A 27,450-nucleotide genomic window follows, 5' to 3' on the forward strand; every position below is an offset into this window, starting at 1 on the left:
TTTCAGATTTGAGAAAGGTAAAATGTTGTATGTATCATATGACATAACATCTGCCAATGGCAACACCTGCAGTCAAACACGTGAACATTTCCATATGAAAAAGTGGGAAAATCAGATTAAGAAAGATGATAATCAGATTCACAGGTATAATTCCAGTTGATATTTTCTCACCTTATTCAAAACAAAACTAAACAAATGATCAACTTTCAGAGCTTTTTAAATTTTGGACCTCCAATAAGACACATCTCACCTTATTTCCATAAGGGCAATTTTATTCAAACTAGAGAAATCCTGCTTTCTACTAACCAATGGGCCAGGCATTAAGAGGAAAAAGGTGAGAAAAACAGAATCTAACTTCAGAAGCCCCAAATATAATAGGAGCTCATGTGTAAGTACTGGTAAACATGTTACCTTGTAAAGACAAATACAAAATATCTCCTTCAAATAATGGCCATAACCACACATAATACAGCAAGAAATACAGACCTAAACATCCTGCCAGAAGCAAAACAGGGTATTAATCACTCTATTACTAACATCCTCCCCTAATTCCATACTAACTCAACACACAGTTCTCTAAGAAGCTAGTTATCTATTTTTCCATATGTAATTAAGAAGCAAAACTGTAAGACAGGATTCAAGAAAGTGAAGGAATACAGGATGCCATTCTCCCCACCACTTTTCCAATCTGTTGCTTCAGATCTGTGGATTGTGAAACAGTACTGACAAATGACAATCTAGCAACAGTTCAGTTTAATAGATACGTATTGAGAACCTACTAAGTATTATGCACTATAGAGGCATTTGAAACATGAACATAAACAAATCAAAGCCCTACCTCTCAGGTGCTCCCAGTCCAGATGGACAGTAAATTACAATACAGTGTGACATTCTATAATAGAAGTTTGAAGACTAAAAAGCAATACAGCAGAAAGATTTGAGGAGTCAGGAAAGATTTATGAAGAAAGTGATACCAAAGAGGAGTATAGAAGAAGTTCATCAAACAACAGAGAAGTGAAAGATACATAAAATATGCACCACCACCCTCCCCCCCACACATACATGCAATAACATACACATGAATAAAAGGAATAGGATGGGCGTGGTGGCTCACACCTGTAATCCCAGCACTTTGGGAGGCTGAGGCAGGCAGGTTGCCTGAGGTCAGGAGTTTGAGGCAAGCCTGACCAACATGGTAAAACCCTGTCTCTACTAAAAATACAAAATTAGCCGGGCGCATGCCTGTAATCCTAGCTACTCAGGAGGCTGAGGCAGGAGAATCACTTGAACCTGGGAGGTGGAGGTAGTAGGGAGCCAAGATCGCGCCATTGCACTCCAGCCTGGGCGAGGAGCAAAACTCCGTCTCAAAGAAGAAGAAAAAAAAAGAATAAGGAAAGGAAAATGTTCAGGGTTAAGTGGCAAATAGTCCAAAATATCTAACTATATATCTAAGTGGACTTAGATCCTGAGTCTAAGCATATACAAAGCACTCAAGTGCCCAGAAAACGAAAAATTTCCCATTTTTTTCTAAATAATTCACTTTTTTTGTATTTCCATATTATATATCATGAGCTCTTGACAAAAAGTAAACATCGTAAACTGTTTTATTACTTTATAATGCAGCACACCCCCAAGTGATATACCAACGGATACCAACAGATTTGCAACTGTATTTCAGAGAACAAGCTGTCAGAAAACACACTATGAATTCTATTTCCAGGACATTCCTAATAGTATAGACAAAGTAAATAAATGAACAAGCCACATCAGCATGATTAGTCATAACAGTTGAATTCTAAAATAGAAATCAAAGGATGTTAAACAGAAAAACTAAAGAAATAAAACCCTAACTTTCATTCCACTTCAAGGCAAACTTTCTACAATGACATCAACTTTAGCACAGCTCTTTTCAAAATATCTGGTATAAGTCACAGTGAAATTCAATCCCTTTAAGTATCACAGGTAGAAACCGCTCTTAGTAAGGAAGAACAGTCACCTGTATCATCAAGCAGAGTAAGTTCTACCATAGCACTAGATCCCTTGATTAACACTGTATATAATTCCACTCAAACATTACAGTACACCTCATATTAACTCTGCCCCTAAACTGCCCTACCTGGTACCTTGGATCTTTTGCCTCTTTGTGTTACAAAATCCCCTACAGATCCAGGTAACAAATAACATCATAAATGTTTGGTTGTATATTTTCCTAAAATCTCAGGAAAATTTTAACAAATTTTAACAACAAAAAAACAGCTATTGTTTAACATTGCTTTTAAAGAGCAAAAAAATAAATTGTAAGCTAAGTGTTTTTCACTAGTCTATTAATGCTTACTCATTATTTAACATATACATGTGAAGCATACATTCTATTTACATTATCAGAAAATCTTATGAAGTCTGTCACTAGAAAACATAAAACTATAACTTATACAGGTTGTAAAAAATTCTGTAATGGTCTTTCAAAATATAGGTACTTTTAATACCAGTATCTACTAAAGGAATACAAATGAGAACTGGGTTAGAAGCACTTCTAATAAAATCTATTCATACACCTGAAAATTTTATTTACTTTTGAACAAATAATTTTCAGGTTATAATAACTGTAAAGCATCTCTGAAAAATCAAAAAGTGCAACACCCAAAGTTATAAAGGAAAAACAAAGGTAATTAGTCCTTGTAGGGAGGTATATGGGAAGTTGTATCATTCTGAATTTTTTTGTTTTTGTTTTTTGCCCAGCATCAGAAGATAAGCCACATTCTGAGTTTTATCTTCAAGATCAGGTACTTGGGGATATAAATCACTCACACACAAGCATTTTGCCCTCCTTTTCCACCATATAAATTAAAGTATTATAGAAACTGAAAAATTGTATAGGCTGTACGTGTTGCTTGGTTAAACAAACAGGCAATTCTCATTCCCTGAGATCAGATTAGGTTACAGATATCTCTACATTGTATACTTAAAAAAAGATTCCTGCCAACAAATGTTTACATTAACTTATTTGTATTGATGAAGTACTAATTCAGATACAAAAAAAAAAACTTTAGCAGAGTTTCTCACTTCCTCTCTAAAATACAAAGTATTCACAAAAGTTATTACAATTCAAGCTCTCAGAAAATATGAGAGAAAGATACCTTTTCTACAATAAGGATCTTACAAAGTCAAGAAATAAGTGAGTAGAGTGGAACATGTTTTGTCTTTAAGTGTATTTTGTATTTCTTTTTCTTTAGATTTAACATTATAAAAGAACTACAAACTAAACAAATTCAACATACAGAGCTTACTAATTATCTTGGTCCATTATAAAACATTTCAATGAACTGGGTTCTGAATATAGACACTTAACCATTTCAGCCCACTATGATTCTTAACCCTTTCAATTTGCAATCTTACAAAATTATAAGAGACATATTCATTGACGTTTGGAAAGAACTGTTGTCAATTATGCCAAGCATTCCCAAACTCTACATAAACCTTGTATGTAAATGGATACTTTAAAATTTCTATCTCATCCCTCACCCCATACTTTATTCTTTCCACTTATCTTGCTTCAAAAGGGAAATCAAGAGTCACACTTATGATTCCGAGCTCTAAAAATTCCTAATATCAAGCATGAAGTATGTTCAACTTTGGAACCTTAAGTTTAAGTTGGCTTCCCTCGTGAACTGACTTTGAGTACTTTTTACCATTTCGCCAAGAATCTAAGGGTTCAAATCAGTGTACTTAATTACGAAGAACTGCCCAAACGATTTTAAAAGGAGTGGGATTCTCTGACCAAGAGTTTTATGAAAATGAAACAAAATATGTTGCACTCAGTCTTCCGGATGTTGAAAAGTGAAGATGTCTCCAAGGATTCGAAGGAAGTTGATGTTTAGGTTCCTTCTGAGAGGGTGGTACCCTTATGTAAGACTTTTGTGGTGGTAATACCGTACCTACAGGCCTGGAATAAATATAAAGTCTAAAACCTTGGAAATATTTTGTATAAAAGAAAACTACAATTCACTTTTGCTAAGGACCACAGTCACCAAGAGTCATCAGCTTTCTCCCGGACAGACAACAGTGCCTCAATTAAGAACTACAAAGGCCTCTTTTAACCCTACTCTTTTCTTCTGTGAAACTTTTAAGTGAGACCTACAACAGCAAAAGGTGGAGAGGCCCCTGCGGAAGTAGAAAACCAGGGCTTGTAACTTCACAGACAGAAGCATCTGTGGTTCCTCCGCCGCCCCAGGACCATCCGGACTCAGTCTACGACACTACGGAAGCTTCACCTTCCTGGTGCGGTGGCAGAGGCAGCATCGCAGTTGCATTCCTTCTCCCTCCACCATGCACAGCCTTCGGTATCCCAGGGCCTGCAGGCTCCTGACACCCGTTAGCCAGTCCAGTGTCTCCCATCTGACACTTACACACACACTAACAGAAATACACATAACTGGCAGATGATATACGTGTATTGAGAATGTAAGGAGCCAGAGACAGCACCAGCTGCTGGGAAGGCGGCAGAGCCGTCTAAAGCGGGTTCGAGCTCCTCAGCCACGGCCGCAGCCGCCTTCTCTTCTCCCCCAGGAAGCAGCGCGGCGGTAGCGGCTCCTCCGCGCTGGCGGGAGCCTAGGGGAGTGGAGTCTGGGGAAGCCCCGCCACTCGCGGATGGGACCGGGCCTAGGATCTGGAGCTGCTGCTGCAGCGGCCCGAGTACAGCGACGCTTTACGTCCCGTCCACCACCACCCCCATACACACCCCCTCCCTCCCTCCACCGCCGCCACCCCCCCTCCCCGCCCGCTCCGCTCTCCCTCTCTCGATTGGAGCCGAGACAAAAGCAACGGGAAGCGGCGGGCCGGGACGCTACCGGCGGACCCCGGGCGCGGCCGGACCGGCCCCGGGGCATTCCCCCGCCTTGCGGGGGCCCCGAATCCGCCGCCCCCGCCGCGCGCCCCGCTGCCAGACTTCCGAAAATTTGCCAAAAACTCACCGCATGAATTTTCTTGTTCCGCGGATCCAAGATGGCGACGTATCCACCGCGGAGGCTGCTGGGAGCAAGACCTTTACCCTCTGACCGCCGCCGTGACCCCCGTCGCTCCGGCTTCCCTCCGGGTGGCGGCGGAAGGTGGGAGCGGCGACTGCAAAGCAGCAGCGATGGGATGGGTAGGCCGCTTCCAGCGCGCTTCTAACAAGGTGGAGAGAGGCGCTTCACTCCTCTACCGCCCTTACCGCTGATCCGTCTTGTCTCCCATCGACTCACAGGGAGGCTTGCTGCTCCTCCGCGGCCGTTACAGAGAGCGGGGCTTCTGCAGCCGCTACCGTTTTCCTGGGGCCAAGTTGCTTCGCAGAGGGCTCTGGCCCTAAGTCCGAGGGGGACCGCAGGGTCCAGGGGCGATGAATGGTGAGGTGGCTTCAGTCCGCCCTCCCCGGGGATGCTGAGCGTGTTCGTGTTTGTGTTTGTGTTGGACACCCCGCCCCCGCACGTCCGCCTCCTCACTCCTCCCCTCCTCACTCCCGCCACCTGGGCGAATTTAACCGTGTCCCCGTTTCCTCCCTTAGCTCCCGCAACCTCCGGAGCTTGTACGCGTACTTCAGGGACCGGCACCACGTCACCGTCACCTTCTGAGTAGTGAGTTCCCCTCTGATGAAACCACTGGTGTATTTACTCACCATCCTCACCTTTTTTTTTTTCCCCCCCAACCTGGTGGAAGGAAGTACATAATGGAGAGCAAGTTTTTAAAGCACGGTCGTGTCGTGTGAACTTGCTCTAGCCAAATTAGGTTTATAGCACTTTTTCTGACTCTCATTCCCCCCAGTCTCCACATAAACAAGAGTGACCAGCTGGGTCATCCTCAAGACCATTTGAAATTATTGTGGCTTGGGTGGAAACTTAAAGGAGTGAAGTATCTGCTTTCCAGAAAAATCGTTGTCGTTCAAAGTGAAATTAAACTTTTCTTTGCAATAATTCCCCTTTATTTCTTTGTATGTCTGTAAACTCTTCACTTTTTTTGTAATTACTAGACATTTCGTTCTTAAGAGCCTCTGCATGTGTGTTTTGGAATTGTGTAGCTTCATAATGTGAAAAATTGTCCTTTTCTATTTGAGTAATTAGTTAATTTGAAGTAAATAAAATTTCTACTTCACTTGGTTGTTTCTTTTAAAAATTCACCTTTTCCTTACAAAAGAATCACTGTAATCCAATTTAAATTTGTCATTGAAGGTCAAAAATAAGAAATAGCAAGAAACACAACATACTATAAAATAAAAGATAACTGTCATGTTTTTGAAGGTAAGGTGTTTTGACATAGCAGACTTGTGTGAATTTATTTCAACTCCTAGTGGTACTGGTGTAGACAGAAAATGTTTTACTTGGTTATTCATTTCATCAAACATTCTACTTCATTTTTTTTTTTTTTCACTTCAGGAAAATTCGAGGAGGAACAACACATTGGTGTCTTTCCTTCTTTTCTCCCCGTCTTCTCCAAATAGTCCCTTCCTCTTTCTGCTTTCTCCTCCTCTCATGTTAACATCTTCAACCATAAGATGGTGTGTTAAAAGATTGGTTATACCTCTATAGAATGACTTCCAGAGGGTGTAAGTCTGATTTGAGAGTTTTATTACCTTGAGTATTTTACTGGAAGAGATAGAACAACAAACATTTTTATAATAAACGTGTGGGTTAGGAGTGTTAGGAGAAAATACACTGATACTATTACTTTCAATATTTGATACTACTTACTTTGACTCACTGAACACTATTTGTTTAGGATGAATTCACTTTAAGCCATGTTGAAGAACAAGCCTTTAATTGTCCTATTATTTGTGCCAAATCTATTATAAATTTGTTAAAATTGTTTTAATACCTACCTTAGAGGGTACTCTAGGTATTTAATGACCTAGCATTTGTTAAAGGCTTGTGTAGTAAGAATTCTTACTATAAGAGTTACTATTTTTACTATAAGACTAGATGCTACATTTTTTGAATTATCCTGTTGCATCAAAAAGTTCATCTTCATTGGTAATGTTAATCAAGTTTGCCCATTTGGTAGTTTGGTTTTCTTTTGACTGTCTTAATAGATTGTCTTTCTTTTACCTGAAAAGTAGTCCATACTAATAGGCACATGTTTTGTGTATTTCCAAAATATGTGTTATGTTAAATTCTCTGTACACTTCATTTAAAAATTGTATACAGACTTTGAGGAAAAAAAATACCCTATTAAGGGAAGAATGAGTTTGTGTATAACTTGTAGAAGAAGACGGCCACCCATTTTTAGAAAACTATGGATGGTATTGAAAATTTTGCCATGGCAAGGGATAAAAAGCACAGGCTTCTCTAATGTGTCTAAAACAACATTTGAATCCCCTTTGTTCATTCCCTAAATCTCCTGCTCCTTTAGAATTCCTGATTTTCATAAATAGTACCACCATTCACTTATTTGCTCAAGCATAAAACTTGGAATTTTCTGTGATTCTTCACACTCATACAGCTCATCAGACAGTACCATCAATTCTGCCTGACAAATATATTCTGAATTTAGCTGCTTATCACCTCCACCGCTACAGCCCTTGGGAGCCACCATCATCTCTTGCTGGACCACGGCAATATCCATACTAGCTGCTTTCACTTTCTATCTGTATGCTCATGAAAATTTTCCCATTCAAACCATTCTCTATATACCAACCAAAGCAATCATTTTAAAAATGTTATTAGGTTATGTCACTCCCTTGTTTAAAACCCTCCAGTAGCTTCCTTATGCACACAGAATGAAATCGGAATTCCTTACCATAGCCTTCAAGACTGCATAATCTGGCTCCTGCCCACTTCTCCATCTTCCCAGGAAGCAGTACGGGAAGTTGTTCTCACCCTTCTTACTGCCTCCTTTCTGTCGTGGGCTGAGCTCTTTGTAGTCTGTAGCAGAGCCTGTTGTCCCCCAAAATTCCATTTTTTTCATAGTAGTAGACATGGATACATGGCTACCCAGAACAAAGACTGTATTTTGCAGCCTTTCTTGTAGCCATGTAATAGTGCTGGCTGATGGGATATAAGCATTGTATCATGTGGCACACTTGTAAAACCATCCTTAAAAGATAGTTGGTGTACACCTTCAATGCGGCTTTTCCTTTATCCTGTACCATGGACTATAGATGTGATTTTGGAACTCTAGCTGCCAATTTGTGTCTCATGCAGGTTCTCTCATACTAGGGATGGCAAAACTGGTGGAAACCAGGGTCCCTGAGGACTTTGTGGATGAGAGCACCATGCCAGCCCTGCACTCGTAAATGTCTATATTATTACACCCGCTATTTTGGGGTCTCTTGTTCTCAACTGAATTTAATCTTACCTAATACTCTGTCTCAGGGACTTTGCACTTGCTTTTTATTTTTTCAGCCTGGGATGTGGTTTTACTGTCTTGAATATGGCTCATTCATTCTCTTCCTTCAGGTTAACCCAAATGTATCTGACAGGCCTTCCATGGCCACCCTATCTAAAATAGCTCCCATTCCCATTTATTGTCTATCAATCACGTGCCCCTCTATTTTCCTAATAGCATTTATAATTTATCATTATCTTCTTTATTCACTGTTTATTTCATACCTCCCTTCACCCTACAAAAATATAAACTACACCTGTTTTGTTCACTACTTTATCCTTCACACATGGTGGGCGTTAGATAAGTGCTGTTAAATTAGTGAGTCAGTGAATGAAGCAACAAAATTCTTATCCAAGATTAGCTAGACTATTTTAATATTAAATGAGTAAATGTCAAAAGGTATCCTTAACACAAAATTTGTAAAATCCAATCTAGGAAACAGGAAAAACGGTACTAAACCAATAGAATATTCCTAGCCTTCAACTTAATAAAGAAGATGTCTATCTTTTTCTGGGAAATCTGTAAGGCTATTACAAGGGGGAAAAAAAAGTAGACTGCACTGCAGTATGACCAGGGCTAAAATTCACACTAAAAGGGGTCTGATTTATAATTTACTAGACCTCAGTTTCTATCATCTGAAATACGTGTAAGAATCTTAAGCTTTGAATGGTAATATTGTAACAGTTAAAAGTTTGATAGTAAGCCCAACTTATGAATGACAAAACACGTTAAACATTAATCTTCAGGCATTATTTTAACAAGTGGTTATTTCTTGATAGTACTGGCAAGGGTTCAGAGAAACAGGGCTGCTTATATTGCTGAGAGTATATGTTGGCAGCACTTTTCTAGAGTGCAGTTTGGCAATATGTATCAAAAGCCTTGAGCATGTGCATTTGACCCAACAATTCTTTTAGAAATGTGTCATAAGCAGGCTGGGTGCAGTGGCTCATGCCTGTAATCCAAGCACTTTGGGAGGCAAAGGCGGGCGGATCACCTGAGGCCAGGAGTTCGAGACCAGCCTGGCCAACGTGGTGAAACCCCCATCTCTACTAAATACAAACATATTAGCTGGGTGTGGTGGCGCACACCTGTAGTCCCAGCTACTCAGAGGCTGAGGCAGGAGAATCTCTTGAACCCGGAAGGCAGAGGTTGCAGTGAGCTGAGATCATGCCACTGCACTCTAGCTTGGGTGATAGAGCAAAACTCTGTCTAAAACAAACAAACAAAAACAAAGGCCAGGCATGGTGGCTCACACCTGTAATGCCAGCACTTTGGGAGTCTGAGGTGGGGGTGGATCACCTGAGGTCAGGAGTTCAAGACCAGCCTGGCCAACAAGGCGAGACCCATCTCTACTAAAAATACAAAAATTAGCTGAGCATGCTGGCGGGTGCCTGTAGTTTCAGCTGTTGGGGAGGCTGAGATGGGAGAATCACTTGAACCCAGGAGGCAGAGGTTGTAGTGAGCCGAGATTGTGCCACTGCACTCCAGCCTAGGTGACAGCAAGACTCCATATCCAAAAAAAAAAAAAAAAGTATTATAGGCAAATAAGGATGTGTTTAACAAGTTAATTGCAAGGGTACTCTTTACTGCATCATTTGTTAGGAGATTGGTTAACTAAGCAACATCCATACAGTGAACAGTATTCAGCCATTTGAAATGAAGTGGAGGAAATTTTATTGACATGATATATTGTTAAGAGCAAAGAAAAAGTTTTAAAATACAAATGTTTACTTTCAAGTCTCACAAAGATCATCTAATGAAATATGCATGAAGTGTTAAGTCAGCCTTGCAAACGTAACTATTTTTTCATTATTTTTATCTCAGTTACTGTTAGAGGAGCATTTTATATTGAATGAGGATCTTTATTAAAACTTCTCTTCAGCCTTCTGTGAAATCTTGTTATGATGGCTATAGTGACACTATATTAAACATAACCAGAATATGTTTATGCTCAAATATTTCAAACAATATTTGATGCTTAAAATACCAAAATGACAATGAAAATGAAAGAAATTTGGATAGTTCCTTAGAGTTGTTTGTGTTTCAGATACGAACATAAAGTATGTTTTTAATATTACCAGTTTTGAGAATAACAGAATAAATGTCTTCTCACCTTAGTAAGATGTTCTGTTCTGACTCAGTATTCATTTGGCATTTGTTTTTCAAATGTAGCTGAATCTCATTCATGTGCCAGGCATTGTGTTTTGTCTCTGAGAGAGAGGAAAAACCAAACTTTTTTCCTGTTCTCAAATACTACTCAATACAATACTTCTGCAACAAGATGGAGTAGGGTAGCGGTCCCTCTCACCCCTGCCCACATCAAACCATCAGTTCTCTCGCAGACATCAGCTGGGTGTCTCAATTCTATTCAGTTCTGACACTGTCTACCTGGAGGCAACATCAGATCGAACAGATTGAGGGCTTGGTACTGCAAGACTGCCCCCACCACTTCCAGGGCCAGCCACAAGTAGTAGGTTGTCACCTAATACTCCTGACCAAGCTATAAATCAGGATTCCCATGATCCCTTCCTCAGGTTCAATTAGTTCACTAGTGTGGCTCACAGAAGTCAGAGAAACTACTTGCATTTACCCATTTATTATAAAGGATATTACAAAGCATACAAGTGAACAGCTGGAGGGAAGAGGAGTCTGCACACCTTTTCTCCCATACCTTGCCCTATGTATAGGTAGGGAGAAGAGGTGTGGCAATTCCATGCCCTCTCCAGGCAGGCCAGCTTCCAAGAACCTCATAGTGTTCAGCAATCAGGAAGCTCTCTGAACCCTGCTTGTCCTTTTGGGTTTTTATGGATACTTCATTATGTAGGCATGATTGATTACATTATTGGTCATGGTGAGCAAATAACCTTTAGCCCCCTCTCCCCTCCCTGGAGGTGAGGAGCCAGCTTAAAGTTCCAACTCCCTAATCACATGGTTGGCTTCCCTGGCAACCAGCTCCCATCCTGAGGCTATCCAGGAGCCCATGAAGAGTTACCTCATTAAAACAAAAGATTCTTCTATCATCCAGGAAATTCCAAGGGGCTTAGGAGCTCTGTGTCAGGAACCAAGGGTCAAAGACAATAGAACAAGGTTCTCCCAGTGCCCCTATCTAGAAGTTTTAGGACTTCTGGGCTAGGAAACAGGAATGAAAACTAAAAAATCCATACAAGATAGATCTGTATATATAATATTTTAAATCACATCATGTCATTTAGTTCTCAAGAAAACTATGTGATGTCAGAATAATAGTGTAATATTTTCCATTTTCTTGTATGCTACATGTATGTAGCATAGATCATTTAAACTTGTGAACCACAACCCCCCCCCCCCCTTTAAGTATCCTTGTCCGTAGTATATTGAATCTCTCTAATACTCATCACCTTTGGAATTGATCATGGCAGTATTAAAGCCACTTCTCTTCTGAACTGAACATTAAAGATGCTATTATCCCTCCAGTGCTTTTGTGGGTCACTATCATCTATAAAAATATCCTAAAAGGAGAAGCCAAATAAATGAGGTAACCAGTGGAAAGAATATAAGATCCTTAGAATCTAAAAAGTGGCTGTAACCAATCAGCATAATAAAACCTTTAACAATAGAAAATATAGTTACCACTTAGTTTAGCATATGCTAAATGGCAAGCACCATAATTACATGATTTCACTCAATCTGTGTAACATTTCTAGGCGATAGGTGGTATTTGCATTTTACAGATGAGGAAATGGAGGCTTTAACACAGATTATAAAGAGGATTGGAATTCAGGTTTTGTAACTACAGAACCTATTCTCCTTTCTTTTTTAAATGTAATTTTTAAAATATGTGTAATCTTTTTGTATATTCATTTTCTTGGGAGAGGATCCATAGATGTCACAAGATTCTCGAAGGGGTCCTTACTGAAAAAAAAAAATGTCCGAGAACCACTAAAACTCCGTGCTATGAATTTAGTGCACTTAATAATGGGGAAGAAAGTAACTCCGACATAGTTTGGCCACAGAATATATTTTTGAAATGTTACTAATCAATCAAATGAATAAATATGGAGAAACTAGGTAGATGCTTAAAATTCTGATTCAACTAACTTGAGTTGCTGTTATACACTGGCCTCACAGATTATACACTACTGTTTCTCAATTTTGAGTATTATAGGAACACCTTTTATGAATTTTTGTGGATACCCAGTGTGATAAACTATTTTCTTATAAAGTTACCCTAATATGTACAAATAGAAAGCTAGGAGTAAACTTATGTCTTTAGCTCTATTTTAACTGTTAAACTAGAAAAAATTAGGAATGAAATAAAACTAAAATATTTTAAGTTAACAACATTAATGTAAAAGTTTTTTGTTAAGCCTAAATCATCATTGGAAATAGAGCACAGATTTATTTGAATTTGAGATACCTATGTTGCCGTGTGATAACTCAGTTTTCATAAGTTTTCTCTGTTATGATTTTTTTGAAACCTTTGTTCCAGAAGCAAGCAATTACAATATTTGACGTTTACCTGGCATAAATGGATCATTAATTTACTTATTCTTTACTGTAGCCCAGGGCAATTTTAAGTTAAATAGTCTGGCTCCAACTCCATTATAAGCAAACAAAAACATGGGCACTCAAGTCAAAGTGTTGGGCCACTAGGGATTTAAGAAGCAAGGTTATGAGCATAAGGATTTTGGATAGCTGAGATCTGGAATTTTATCTAACTGAAACACATGCAAGCTTCAGTACCCTTTGATAAAAATGCAATATTGTAAAAATTACTTCTGTAAACCTCAGTTTTGCTGCCTAAAATTTGTGCATAAAAATATGACTATGCTTTTCAGGACTGTCACAAAAATGTTATCAGATGGGCCGGACGCCGTGGCTCACGCCTGTAATCTCAGCACTTTGGGAGGCCTAGGCGGGCAGATCATGAGGTCCGGAGATCCAGACCAGCCTGGCTAACATAGCGAAACCCCGTCTCTACTAAAAATACAAAAAAAAATTAGCCGGGCGTGGTGGCGGGCGCCTGTAGTTTCAACTACTCAGGAGGCTGAGGCAGGAGAATGGCGTGAACCCGGAAGGTGGAGCTTGCAGTGACCTGAGATCATACCACTGCACTCCCAACTGGATGACAGAGCAAGACTCCGTCTCAAAAAAAAAAAAGAAAAATGTTATCAGACGACATATGCAAATGCTTAGAGCAGTGTATGGAATGAACCAACCACTCAAATAGTTGCGATAATGGTGATGATAATAGTTTTATGTGGAAAACCGCATGTAATCTAAGAATTTTTAATACAGAAAATTACTAATGAGGCACCTGAAAAGGATAATGGAAGAAAATAATAGACTACAGAGTCATTTAAAAAAAACAACAGAAATATAAATGTGCTAGCTAGTTGAGTGTTAAATATTTTCTCTTGAGAACTAAAAAATAAATCAAGTAAGGTAGGGAAGTAAAACGTATCCCTAAATGATTACATTTTATAGCGTCGACTAGTGATCATGTTTTTTTTTTTTTTTTTTTTTTTTGAGACGGAGTCTGGCTCTGTCACCCAGGCTGGAGTGCAGTGGCGCAATCTCAGCTCACTGCAAGGTTCAAGCGATTCTCTTGCCTCAGCCTCCTCAGTAGCTGGGACTACAGGCTCCCACCACCACACCCGGCTAATTTTTTGTATTTTTAGTAGAGACAGGGTTTCACCGTGTTAGCCAGGATGGTCTTGATCTCCTAACCTCGTGATCCACCTGCCTTGGCGTCCCAAAGTGCTGGGATTTCAGGCGTGAGCCACCGCGCCTGGCCGTGATCATGTTTTATTTTGCTGCCATAAAAATAGTATTTTAAAATCACTTTTAAAAATAAACATGTTAACTAATCTTGAGTTTATGTAATGGCATCCCTTTCACAGTTATTAAGAGGATTTTAAAAGACCCGTCACTTTTTAAAGACATTGTTTAGAAGAAGATAGTTACCAGATATTTACAACAGTTTTTAAACAATCTTACATTTTTAATATGATGTCCAACTCTGAAGTAGTTAGAATGGATTGTCATAATCAATTAAGATTTTTAAAAACACTGCCTAATATAGAGGTAAACACCATATTTTATAAAACACTTATTGTACTTCGTCAGTAAGAGTAAGATTAATTTCCATTAGCTTGTGGATTATAAAAGTTGCTACTGCTGCCATAACTTTGGTGAACATGATTCTGGAGGAATATTATCCCCAAACCTCTTCTTTTCCTTCTAATGAAGCAGCCTGCAATTAGGAAACAACTCTTCATAAGCATAACCCATATAAGTGATCATGTAAGAGTTAAATGGCAAAATCCAGAGAAACAGCCAGTTGATCTTTTATGAACTCAGCAGCTGCCACTGAGGAAACAGATGATAATGTAGCACAACAAGATACCAGAAAACACAGGGCTTCTAGATACTTAGTAAAGAAGACCTTTTTGAAAGCTTTATCCTGAAAACTAATCTCTTCTTGCTGAAAGCCAGGGAATCTTAGAATCTTAGCAAAAACAACACCACTTACAATAGAGCAGAGGGAAGAGAAAATTTGTTTTGAATGAACCAACAACAGCAGACATATTTATTATACTTTTTTTAATTTATAAGAAAAAAAGATTTAATTGGATCACAGTTCTGCAGGCTGTACAGGAAGCATGGTACCAGAATCTGCCTGACTTCTGATGAGGGCTTCAGGAAGCTTACAATCATGGTGGAAGGTGAAGGGTGAGCAGGCATCTCAACATGGTGGAGTGGGAGCAAGAGAGAGCTATTACACTTCTTTAATTAAGTTAAAGAATCTACTTGGCTTTGCCTAGTTCCTTATAGAAACAGAAATTACAAAAAGGGAATGAAGGAGGGAGAGAGGAAGGAAAAAGGAAGGAAAAAAAGGAAAAGGGAAAGGAAAAAGGAACAAGGAAAGGAAAAAGAAAAAGGAAAGAAAGATTCTAAACTAGATTCCTCAGTATACTAATTCCATAAGATACTGGTAAGTATTCTGTTAAAAAGAAAAGGATTTCATTGTAATGCTCTGAATTAAGAGGTTTCATTATTGCCAAAGTTGTTTGTTTCTTGTTTTTCTTCTTTTTTTTTTTTTTTTTTCCTGAGACAGGATCTCACTCTGTCACCCAGGCTAGAGTACAGTGTGGTGCAATCAGAGCTCACTGCAGCCTCCAACTCCTGGGCTCAAGTGATCCTCTCACCTCAGCCTTCAGAGTAAATGGGACTAGAGGCATGCACCACCACATCCAGCTAACTTTTAATAATTTTTTTTGTAGAGACAGGGTCTCCCTATATTGCCCAGGCTGTTCTCAAACTCCTGGGTTTGAGACTTCTCCCACCTTGGCCTCCCAAAGTACTGACTGAGATTATAGGTGTGAGCCACTGTGCCAAGCCTGTTGGTATGTTAATGTGTTAATATATGTGTACCTAAGTACCTTAGTTCTTTTTTATTGAAGATTTTAATTAATATCTCACAAAACCACAAGCTGTCTAACTACATTTGATGGAGATACTGTACTTGAAAGGCTGAATTTTGGGTTCCTGTACATAGGGATTGTCAATTCCCTACCACAGCTTTGTTATAAGAAATTGACACAAAGCCAGGCATGGCTGCTCACGCCCCTAATCCCAGCATGTTGGGAGGCCTAGGCATGAGGATCACTTGAGTGCGGGAGTTTGAGACCAGCCTGGGCAATCTAGTGAGACCACTTCTCTAAAAAAGTTGACACGTGATGTGAATTGGATATCACAGGAGATGTTTTTAACAGGACCAAATAAGATATTTCTCTTACCCTTTTAGGACTGTGATTTTGCCAATACATTAGGCAAGGACTGGCTAACACTTGATATCATAATACTATAGGTACAACAGAATCTTTTTTTTGTTGATGTATTTATAATAAATATAATATTGAGTGGGAGTTTTCCCATTGCCCCATAATTATGATTATGTCCCAAAACTGAGAATAAAATGCATTGAATACTTCACATTCTAAGTTAAAATAACTTTGAATAATCCCATAGTATTAGCCAAGTAGTGTCACAACCATACCTATCACCACCACCACTACCTCACCACCACCACTCCTACTCACCCTTCATTAAAAAAATGGTAGGCCTGAGATAAAATAAGGAGGCCTTTTGGAGAATCCGTTTGTGGATGGGACTGTTCCCAATATATAATTGGAGTGGGGGTTGCATGAAGAGAATCATATCTAAAGATTGGGATTACCAAAATAAGAGGCATATTTCTTTTCTCTGTGGGGAGGACTTGCTGAGCTCCTGGAGCTGTATAAGTAGAGGAAAGAGAATTTGCAAGAGATGATAGACTAAGAGAGGCCAGGACAGCAAGAAAGTGGCCTTCATGCCCATCATTTAGTGTGTCAAGAATAATGGAGATTCCCATGGGTGGTATGAACACCAGGGAAAGTAGGTGAGCTTCAGCCATTTTGTCAGTATGCAGGCTGACCTCAGCAAGAGGGAATCTCTGCAGCAAGAGAAATTAAAGTGGCTCAGTAAACTGTATCCAGATGACCAACATCTGGATCTACATATGTTACATAATGGGAAACTACATAATGGGAAGCCCCTGCAGGCTCCCTCAAAGAAGCCTCATTATAGATCTAGCTTTTGGATACTGTCACACAGAGGTTATCAAAATCCAGTTAATGAGGACTGCATCCTTACCCAGTTAAATAAGAAAATAATCACCCCTTTCTCTGTACTTGGGGTCAGGGGAGAGTAGCGGGGAATAGTGAAAAGAGCTTTGAATTGAGCTGGAGATTGAAGCTTTAAAGTTAACAACATGATTCTTTAATATCATATTGTGATTGTTCTAATAACTTTAAATAACTGAAAAATCAGAGAATCTATGTAGAATATCTAGGATATCATTAAAGGAGCTATCCTTTTTTTCTATTTGACTTTAAAACTTAAGTAAAGCCAGGGCCAGGCGTGGTGGCTCACGCCTGTAATCCCAGCACTTTGGAAGACCGAGGCGGACAGATCACCTGAGATCAGGAGTTCGAGACCAGCCTGGCCAACATGGTGAAACCCCGTCTCTACTAAAAAAGTACAAAAATTAGCCGGGCGTGGTGGTGGGTGCCTGTAATCCCAGATGCTCAGAAGTCTGAGGCAGAAGAATCACTTGAACCCAGGAGTCGGAGGTTGCAGTGAGCCAAGATCGCGCCACTGCACTCCAGCCTGGGCGACAAGAGCAAGACTCCATTTAAAAAAGAAAGAAAGAAAAAAAAAAAAACCAAACTTAGGTAAAGCCAATGCTAAAAGTGGTAGTTCAGACTCAGTTGCTCTCTAATCCTACTTTTCTGTTTAAAATCTGGACTGACTGACAATATACAGATTGAATGATTTTGCTGCCTATGGGTAACAATATCAGGATTGAATGACATAGCTACCTGTCTTTGTAACGGATAGCAAATGCAAAAAGGAGCAGGATTTTTTAGTAAACCAGACAAATACTTAATAACATGCATGCTTACATTATATAGTTCATTTCAAAATGTGCTTTCAGTCTTTCTTTATCAACTTCTTTGGTGAACTTTATAAAGTTCTGCAATTGAAAACATCCTGGGAAGAATTTTAAAGGTATATCTAAAATTAACAGTTTGAGTGAAGATTCTGGTGTTCAGACAGAACAGACTAGGAAAGCAACATCCTTTGCAGAATGCCATTCTTAAAAATCTTGCTCCTTTTTTCATTTGCCACCCATTACAAAGACAGACAGCTATGTCATTCAATCCAGATATTGTCACACAGTCTTAGATTTTAAACAGAAAAGTGGGGTTAAAGAGCAACTGCATCTGAACTGCTTTACTTCTGGCATTCACCTTGCTGAAGTTTTAAAATCAAACGGAATTTCACAGAATTTTAGATCAGTATCTTCTAATCAATTAAATTAATATAATTTCACCCAGAAAAAAGCACAGAGTAAATCTAAAACTTATATTTAATATGACTTAAGATTTAATCTTCCAGGTGAATACTGAATCTCGTTGATACTTGGTGCTGTAAGATCTAGCATATATGTAGTCTAGCCTTTTAACCATCTCAGTCTATATGGTGGGAAGCGTGAAAAACTGTTCTTCGTTTGTTTGTTGTATTGGTGAGGGAATAATACAAGTGATTGCTTTCCAACTTCAGATCTGGATAGAAACAATTACATCATTCTTTTATATGAAGGACAACATGAGTCCATGCAAATTCCCAGTGCATTCATGCTGATAAGTATTTACTGTGTACCAGGCACTCATCCAAATATAGGGAAAGTAGAGCAGTAAGGAAGGCAGATAAGGTTCCTGTTTTTATGGAGGAGATAAACAATAAATATTCAGCATAATATGCAGTGATTAGAACTATCAAGGAAAATAAGCAAGATAAGAGCTAGAGAATGATAAGGGGATAGCATGCTCTTTTAGATAAAGTGGTCAGTGAAGACATCTCTGAGCAGGTAACACAAGCAAAAGATCTGCAGGAAATGAGGTTACATCAAGTGCATGTTGATATATATATATGATTTAGGTGTCAGGCTATGAATTTAATGTTCCTTAAGGACAATATTTTTTGTACACTCTGAACAACCGTATCAAAGAAATACAATTAAACTTGCCTTTACAAAAAATAGCATATTGTTACGTACAGTTATATCTTCATAAAATCTGATCGTTGCTTCTGGTCTTACTCATTTCATTTTAAGTCAACAGATCTTTCTTGAGTAATTGCTGTACTTCAAGGCTTTATTCTAGGTTTTTGCTGTATACCATTGAATAAAATAATGAACACTGGCTACCTGGAGATTGCATTCTAATAGGAAAATACAGACAATAAGCAATAAACACAATAAACAAATTATATACTGTGTTAGAAGGTGATTTGTGCTGTAGTGGGGTAGGTAGACCAGAGAAAGGGAGATACTAATTACTTGGACAAGAACAGGTTCCATTAGTAAGTACGCTAGCAGGCTGGCCCTCAATTAGGTTAGACCTGAGCAAACAACAGGGACCTGAGGGAGTTAGCCAAGTGCCTGTCTGAGAGAACAGCTTTCCTTGACTCATACGTATATACGTACCCTTTTGCCTCCAAGAAAATTACTATCTTTTCCAACTCTTATTATTTTTTTAGCTTATAAAAAATAGAGTAGCGGTGATATACCATCACTGTATATAATTTACTTGAATACATGACTTGGTTATCTTTTATTTGCATAGGTAGCTACTACTATACACACATACACGTATATGATTTATATATATATATGACATAATATGATTTAAAATGTTTATCATCTCCAAGTGTGAAGCACTACCTTTCTTTTTTTTTTTTTTTTTTTTTTGAGATGGAGTCTTGCTTTGTCACCCAAGCTGGAGTGCAGTGGTGCGATCTCAGCTCACTGCAGCCTCCATCTCCTGGGTTCAAGTGATTCTCCTGCCTCAACCTCCCCCAGTAGCTGGAATTATAGGTGTGCGCCACCACGCCCAGCTAATTTTTTTGTATTTTTAGTAGAGACGGGGGTTTCACCTTGTTAACCAGGCTGGTCTCAAACTCTTGACCTCAAATGATCCACCCACCTCAGCCTCCCAAAGTGCTGGGATTACATGCGTGAGCCACCATACCCAGCCAAGAACTATTTTTAAAGGTACTGAAAAATAACTTATGATTAGAAAACATATATTTTTATATACTGGCATGTGTAGGTTACACAACAAATATACTTTATGCTTTCCAGTGAAAAGGTAATGGTGTTCTTGAAGACATGTTAGAAATCCAAAATAATAATTTAAGATAAGTTGGAAGACATGGTAGATTACTCACTGCATGCTATAAATTGAGTACAGAGCTAGCTAACAAGTGTGGTATGTTGGTATGAGTAGTTAGAAAAATTGACTTTTATGAGTTTATTCAATAAAATTAGAATAATTTCAATTATTTTATTTTTGCATCATTCCATCTGCCTTCCAGATATCATTGACTTTATTATAAAGGTGTTTAAAGTTAACATTATTAATCTACATATATTTGTTATTCTGCAGAGTTAAGTAAAATCTTCTAATCTTTATGTTTCTAAAAGCATGACTTTTAAAAAAAGTAACCACACAATTACAACCAGGCATCTAGGTATTGTAACCGTATTTCCTTTCCATTTTCAAATTGTGTTCTGTTTTTTGAATCAATGTTAAATAACAGGTAACTTTTTGTAACTTTAGATACAATATATTTTACTAAAAAGATCATAAATGTTCCATAAACATATATACTTTTAATACTTCCTTTACTAACCAGGAAGTAATAGGTTTGATTTGCTTTAAAACAAAAAATAACTTTTTTTCTTCATAAAACCCTTTCTTTCAAATCCTGTCTACAGTGTCTCCTTTCATCTTCTGAATTTACTTTGTATACTTCCTATGTAACACTTACTAGTTTGGTGCAAAAGGAATTGTGGTTCTTGCAATTACTTTTTTAATGGCAAAAACCAATCTAGTAGTATGTGTTGTCTTGTGTCTGTTTTAGCTTCCAAAAATAGACCATACATTTTCCAAGGACAAAGATCCAATTCTTATCAGTTAGCGTAATGATTGTTTCCCAAAGTAATTGTTCCACTACACTTGTAAAACTCAAAGTTATGTTTTATCCAGATATCTACTTATCTATATCTAAATATAGATATTTATAGTATAGTATACAAAATTATGCTATACTAAAATTGAAATCTTCTTAAAATTGAAAGGGTTTATTTAGTCTACCTCCCTGAGTTAGAGGAAAAAAAGGCTTTCCATCACCCCTCCTCTGTCTGTAGTGGTTAAGGTTCTATTACTGAAAAGTTGTGTAGCCAAAGCAGCAATCACCAGCTTGTATATATAAAAAGTTGATCATAAGGACTACTATATAGAAATAAATTTAAACCTAAAATGTTTTTGTTTTATATTGACACCAAAATATTTTGCTTTTGTATCTATACAGTCTGAAAATTCAAAAGAGAAGCAAATGAAAGGACTTTCATTTACTTCTTTCCCCTCTAATCTGCACAAAATGTTAAATGTAGCAGTGTAATAGTTCTGACCATCAAAATATGATTATTGTACTTTAAAAGCAGCCATGAGAACTCTGCGCTTTGATAGACTTCAACTTGCAACAACTAAGGTAACATATTATCTGGTTCTACCCAAAAATACATATCTTCATCTTATTCATCTTAGACCATGTGTAAGATTCAGTTATGTTTAAGATGTCCTTTGGAAAAACTCACAGGTTAATCTTTAACACCCACCCTCTACTCACTTTAGGTCCTCATCCCTGATGACTACTTTATTTCTTGCAGGAATAATCCAATTCCAGAGGAGATTAGGAGTTGGATGAGAGGATAGACTCTAATCTTAGAGAAATAAGGTATTGTACAAGTTATCAAGGCCTAGCAATCCAACTACTTTGGCCAGAATTATTACAGAAAGTTGGAAAAAGATTAACTTGATGCAGAGTAATCAGAGCTATGGACATTGTGCTTCTTCAGTTTTTCCTAACAAGTTTGAACAGGTCAGTGTTGTTACTTGTTAGGAAAAACTAACCAAGATTGAAGTGTCACCTTTGGGCAGAGCTGAAGCTTCATGTGAACTTTAAGTTCACAACTGTAAGTAGTGGAGAGATTGGGCATCCATACTGATTTCCAGCTTCTCCGAATATTTTGCTGCCATATTGCTCTTCACTCTACTGTCTCTCTCATACACACGTTTTCCATGGAATTTACTTGTTTGATACATGATCTTCTCAAAGTCCGGTGATCCCTACTTTAAAAAGGATACCAAGCATTTAATCTAATAATACAATCAAGCATGGTGCCTTGTGCTACTTACTGCACAGGTTGCATGCCTATGAAGCAGACCCTCTAAATAAGAAGTGCAAGCAAATAATGAAAATCTTAGAAGTCTATTACTTGAACTAACAGGACTTCTAGTTTTGTCTCCTATAAGAACTCTTAAGAGTATATATGCTTATTAAGGTTTTAGTTGGAAAATTATTTGATACTGTAATTATAAAGAGTTATTATTAGCTGTTTTATCATAATGCAAATTAAAATGTATAGCTATGTTAAAAATTCATACAGTAGTCCTAGTTAAACCATATTTTTAATATTTTTTTAAATAACAAAAATTCAGACTAAGGAGAAAAAATTATTTCTCAGTCTTAGGTCTTATTTTCTATGTGAATGGCATCAAGTTGAAGTTATCATAGTTTTAGTAAAACATTATTTTGGCCTCACTAATAAAAAAAATATGCTTTACTGAGGGAACCCTAGTTATGCCAAGGAATTGCTTCATTGGCCTGATCATTAATAATCATTAGACAAAGAACTAGGGAAAAAACACCACATTTCACATTTGTCAGACAAGCTTATGACCTTAAAACCTAAAAAGTATAGCAAATAAATTGCAGTGTGGTTAATTGAGCTTATTCAGTTTACATATTTTTATAATGTAGAATTTGACCAAGAAACTTTCAGCCCAATCTATTATAACAGATTTAATTGCTCTTCTTAAAAAGTTTATGACAGTTAAGAAAGCTAAGCAAAAGTTTTTTTTTTTTTTTGAGACGGGAGTCTCGCTCTGTCGCCCAGGCTGGAGTGCAGTGGCGCGATCTCGGCTCACTGCAAGCTCCGCCTCCCGGGTTCACGCCATTCTCCTGCCTCAGCCTCCCGAGTAGCTGGGACTACAGGCGCCCACAACCGCGCCCGGCTAATTTTTTGTATTTTTAGTAGAGACGGGGTTTCACCGTGGTCTCGATCTCCTGACCTTGTGATCCGCCCGCCTCGGCCTCCCAAAGTGCTGGGATTACAGGCGTGAGCCACCGCGCCCGGCCAGCAAAAGTTTTTTTAAATTTCTGATTTTGACTTTTAGATTAGCTACTTAATTAGTGGATGAAATTGATAAATAGCCATTATGATTTTCACTGTGACAGTTTGTTGTAAAATAAATTAAAAATACAGAACTTAAGTTTCAGCCTTCCTAAATTGCTCCCTTGGACTTTACAACTTACTGTTGCCCTTGAGAAACTGGATCACTGAATGAAATCTCTTTTCACACTACCTTCTCTCTAGCAATCTACTGTCTAACAGATGGAGATACCCTAACCCTTGACTCAGAGGGCTTAAACCCTAGAGAGAGTGAGGCAGGCAATAGAAAAGTCATGAGTAAAATTTTGGTATGTTAAATGTGGTTAGGTACTACAGGAGAAAGATATGTAAGGAGTTGGGTAGGGGTAGGAGCATGGAGGATTATAATACCAATTCCGATGAAAGGAAAGTCTGAAAAGACGACTACATAGAAACCTGGAGAAAGAAAAGTACAAACCATTGAATATCCAAGGAGGAGGATTTCAGGCAAAGGGAGCTGCACATGCAAAGTCCTGGTGTGTTCAAGGTCCAGCATGAAGACCAATGAGCCTGGAAAGCAGTGTGCAAAGTGGAAGCTCACTAGGAGACGAAGTAAAAGATGTAATGAGGTGAGAGTAGGAGTCCAATGAAGAAGAGTACAGAGTCCCAATCATAGGTCACTGTAAGCTATTTTAGTAACTTTGATTTTTACTGTAAGTGAAATAAGCCTTTGGAGGACTTGAAGTAGAGAGGTGACATGATCTGTTTTATTAAGAAGAGCTAACTGAATTGGGGAAAAAACAGAAGCAGCAGGAAGCCCAGGTAGGATGCTATAGCAATATTCCAAGTAAAAGGAGATAATGACTTGGAACAGAGTAGTAACAAAGGTGGTGGTGAGAAGCAGTCAGCTTCTGAATGTAGAATAAAGAGTCATTAAATCCATTTAGCTTATTGACTGAAGTACTGTTTTTATAATTATTTGTGATACATACTTTCATAGTAAAATGTTTGAAAAATATAGGTAGGTGAAAAATCACAGTAAAAATCACTCAGAACCTCACTCTAAACGTTTGATGGATAGTCTTTCACTTTTTCTGAATGTATGTGTGTATGTATCCTATATTTATTCAAATGTGATCATACAAAAATCATTTGTTACACATTATATGTATTTTTATATATTGTGATAATTTCCTATTTCTTTGTAAATATTTTCTCACACCATAATATTAGTGGCTGAATAATATCGTTTGGATATAGCATAATTTAGCCATTTTATAGATAGAACAGTTTATTTATCCAGTATTCTATTGTTGGCCATTTATATATTTTCCAGTTTTTCTCTATTATAAATACCACTAAAATGAACATCTGCATTGCTATATCTTTGAAAATATAGTCACTGTATTACTTAGGAATCTCTGCCTATTAAAAAAAATTTTTTTCATCATATTTATTTTTTCATTGTGTTTATTTTTAATCAAATAATTACCTTTTTTTTTAATTATTTCAGTAGTTTTTGTGGAACAGGTGGTGTTTGGTTTTTGGAATACTACTCAGCCACAAAAAGGAACAAAATAATGGAATTTCCAGCAACCTGGATGGAGTCGGAGACCATTATTCTAAGTGAAGTAACTCAGTGAGCACAAACATCGTATGTTCTCACTTATAAGTGGGAGCTAAGCTATGAGGACACAAAGGAATAAGAATGATACAATGGACTTTGGGGACTAGTGGGGAAGGGTGGGGGCTGGATGAAGGATAAAAGTCTACACATTGGGTACAGTGTACATTGGGTTTTTTTTCCAGCTATAACCATAGAAAGAAAAGATTATATCAGATGCATATTGATAGATTTTAAAGGGTGCCAAAATATTTGAATATGAGCTATATATAAATTCTACTGAAGACTAAATAAACATTCATGTATTTTGGAATTTGTTTTCTATTTCTGATAGACTTAGTTAATACTAGGAACAGATGACCAGTTGCAAGAACTGTCACTATTTTAACATTCTCTATCAGCTGTGGCCATGTTGAATTTCTGGCACCTGAGCATTCATATCCATCTGTTTATAGGGCATTATGCCCACTCATGAGGTTTATGCCAGTTTCAAAAAGTTATGTGTAAACCAAAATTGGAAATATATATTCCTTGAGGTATAAATAATCTATTATTTGAACTTTTTGAAAGAATTTTGGCCACTTACCAATTTGAGATAACTTTCAATTAGGCATATATGGAAAGCAACGTTATCAGCAAATTTTTAACTTTACTAAGTAATAAATAGAATAATAGACTTCTTCAACATGAGAAAGTTGAAATTAGGAAAATGCTATAACATATCCTTGAAAAATATTTTGAAACCAACATTTATTTGATACCTGCTGTGTGTGAGGTGCTTTTATATAATTTGTGCATATAATTGTCATAATAATCCTGTGAAATAGATATTATCCTTACTTTGCAAGCAAAGAAACTAAGAGAAGTGATTTACTTAGTGTCACAAGTAGGAAGTGACGAAAATAATTTCAAGCCCAGTTCTTTCTGACTTCAAAGCCCATGCTCTTTTAACCATACTGTGCTGCTTAAGAGATTGGGATCCAAGCATTAGAGCAGATTGACACATCTGTAATGTTGATTGTAAGCAGTTGTAGTAGTTAAAATGTACACAACAACAACAAAACAACCAACCAACCACCAACCAAATGATTGCTTTACTTTTAAAACACTACATAGTCCAAGATAAATATAAGGATATAAATTAGCTCTCATTATCAGGAGGACAGTGCCATACAGTAATTGTTTTAACTGTAAGAGAATATCTACTTAGACAAAATATTTAAGAGAAGAAAATCTGGTGAGATGTTTGCTTGTTGTCTTTACATTAGCGATTTTCAAAGTTGAAAAAAAAAAAAAGTTATTTTTCCCCTACAGAAAGCTACATAAAACAAGTGAAAATGGTTGAAGTGGGGGTACAAGTAAAAGATGGGGGGGATGTAGCTCTATTTGCTCCCTACCTAGTTCTCTCCTCTAATTCTTCATGTAAACTCTGAAGAAAAATTTACAAATTCCAGAACTCAGAATGTTGTTTAAAAGCCCATGTTGTGCCTGAAACACTTGGTTGATTGGCCTACTTTTTAAATATTCAGCTGATTTATTTTGGTTATCTAAAAAATGTGATTTGGGTTGGGCGTGGTGGCACACGCCTGTAATCCCAGCACTTTGGGAGGCCAAGGCGGGTGGATCACGAGGTCAGGAGTTTCAGACCAGCCTGGCCAACATAGTGAAACCCCATCTCTACTAAAAATACAAAAATTAGCTGGGCATGGTGGTGGGCACCTGTAGTCCCAGCTATTCGGGAGGCTGAGGCAGGAGAATCACTTGAACCCAGGAGGCAGAGGCTGCAGCGAGCTGAGATCGCACCACTGCACACCAGCCCGGGTGACAGTGCGAGACTCCGTCTCAAAAATAAATAAATAAATGAATAAATAAATAAATAAATAAATAAATAAATAAATAAATAAAATGTGATTTGAAAGGGGGGAACAGTTCCTGGGGCAATGGTTCACTTTTTATGTTATACTGAATTATCTTTCCTTATTTCTCCCAACCAGAATCAATAAATTTATTCTATCAAATGATTTTTGAACTTCAACTAAATGCCAGGCACTATGCTGATTCCTACCTTCAAGAAGTCTAGAATCTGTCTGGAAGAGACAGATAATAAAGAAGTGAAAAAAAAAAAAACCAATTTGTGCTATAAAGAAAATCTGTTTTTTGTTTGGTTCGGTTTGTTTGTTTGTTTTGTTTTGTTTTGTTTTTGAGACGGAGCCTCGCTCTGTCCCCTAGGCCGGAGTATAATGGCACAATCTCGGCTCACTGCAACCTCTGCCTCCCAGGTTCGAGCGATTCTCCTGCCTCAGCCTCCCTAGTAGCTGGGATTACAGGTGCCCACCACTATGCCCAGCTAATTTTGGTACTTTTATTAGAGACGGGATTTCACCATGTTAGTCAGGCTGGTCTCGAACTCCTGACCTCAGGTGATCCACCCGCCTCGGCCTCCCAAAGTGCTGGGATTATAGGTGTGAGCCACCACATCCGGCCGAAAATCTGTGTTTTTGATAAACAATACTTTTAGTATGTTAGGGAACTACTTTATTTTGGTCTTTTTGGCAAAAGTTACTTGTTTTGGATTGAATATTGTTCCTCAAAATTCTTGTTCACCCAG

At 38.0% G+C, this 27,450-nt stretch overlaps 2 protein-coding genes across 3 annotated transcripts in view; one reads left to right on the plus strand and one right to left on the minus strand.

Moving 5' to 3' along the window:
• Positions 1 to 5,102, minus strand: part of LOC105473383 (CCR4-NOT transcription complex subunit 2) — a 109,140-nt gene extending 104,038 nt beyond the window's left edge. Inside the window, exon 1 of one of the 2 annotated variants that reach the window (XM_011727174.3) lies at positions 4,971 to 5,102. The gene's annotated coding sequence lies outside the window, so the exon portion shown is untranslated. The remainder of the gene's footprint in view (positions 1 to 4,970) is intronic. The other variant, XM_071071452.1, reaches the window with a different exon arrangement.
• LOC139356479 (uncharacterized) lies at positions 23 to 15,355 on the plus strand. Its single transcript, XM_071070573.1, has 7 exons — positions 23 to 144; positions 1,624 to 1,744; positions 2,740 to 2,783; positions 4,129 to 4,340; positions 4,459 to 4,580; positions 4,664 to 5,173; positions 5,540 to 15,355. The coding sequence occupies exons 1-7, from the start codon at positions 23 to 25 to the stop codon at positions 5,738 to 5,740; spliced, it is 1,332 nt and encodes a 443-aa protein (XP_070926674.1). The 3' UTR covers positions 5,741 to 15,355.
• The last annotated feature ends 12,095 nt before the right edge of the window (positions 15,356 to 27,450 follow it).

This window comes from Macaca nemestrina, chromosome 10 (assembly GCF_043159975.1).
Source record: "Macaca nemestrina isolate mMacNem1 chromosome 10, mMacNem.hap1, whole genome shotgun sequence".
Taxonomy (NCBI): Eukaryota; Metazoa; Chordata; class Mammalia; order Primates; family Cercopithecidae; genus Macaca; species Macaca nemestrina.

Bases quoted from the DNA above. Each gene is read 5' to 3' on its own strand.
- LOC139356479 (XM_071070573.1), top strand. From the start codon at position 23: ATGTTGTATGTATCATATGACATAACATCTGCCAATGGCAACACCTGC. The intron at 145-1,623 runs GTATAATTCCAG...TTTATAATGCAG, and splicing joins GATGATAATCAGATTCACAG to CACACCCCCAAGTGATATAC. The intron at 2,784-4,128 runs GTACTTGGGGAT...GAAACTTTTAAG, and splicing joins AGTTTTATCTTCAAGATCAG to TGAGACCTACAACAGCAAAA.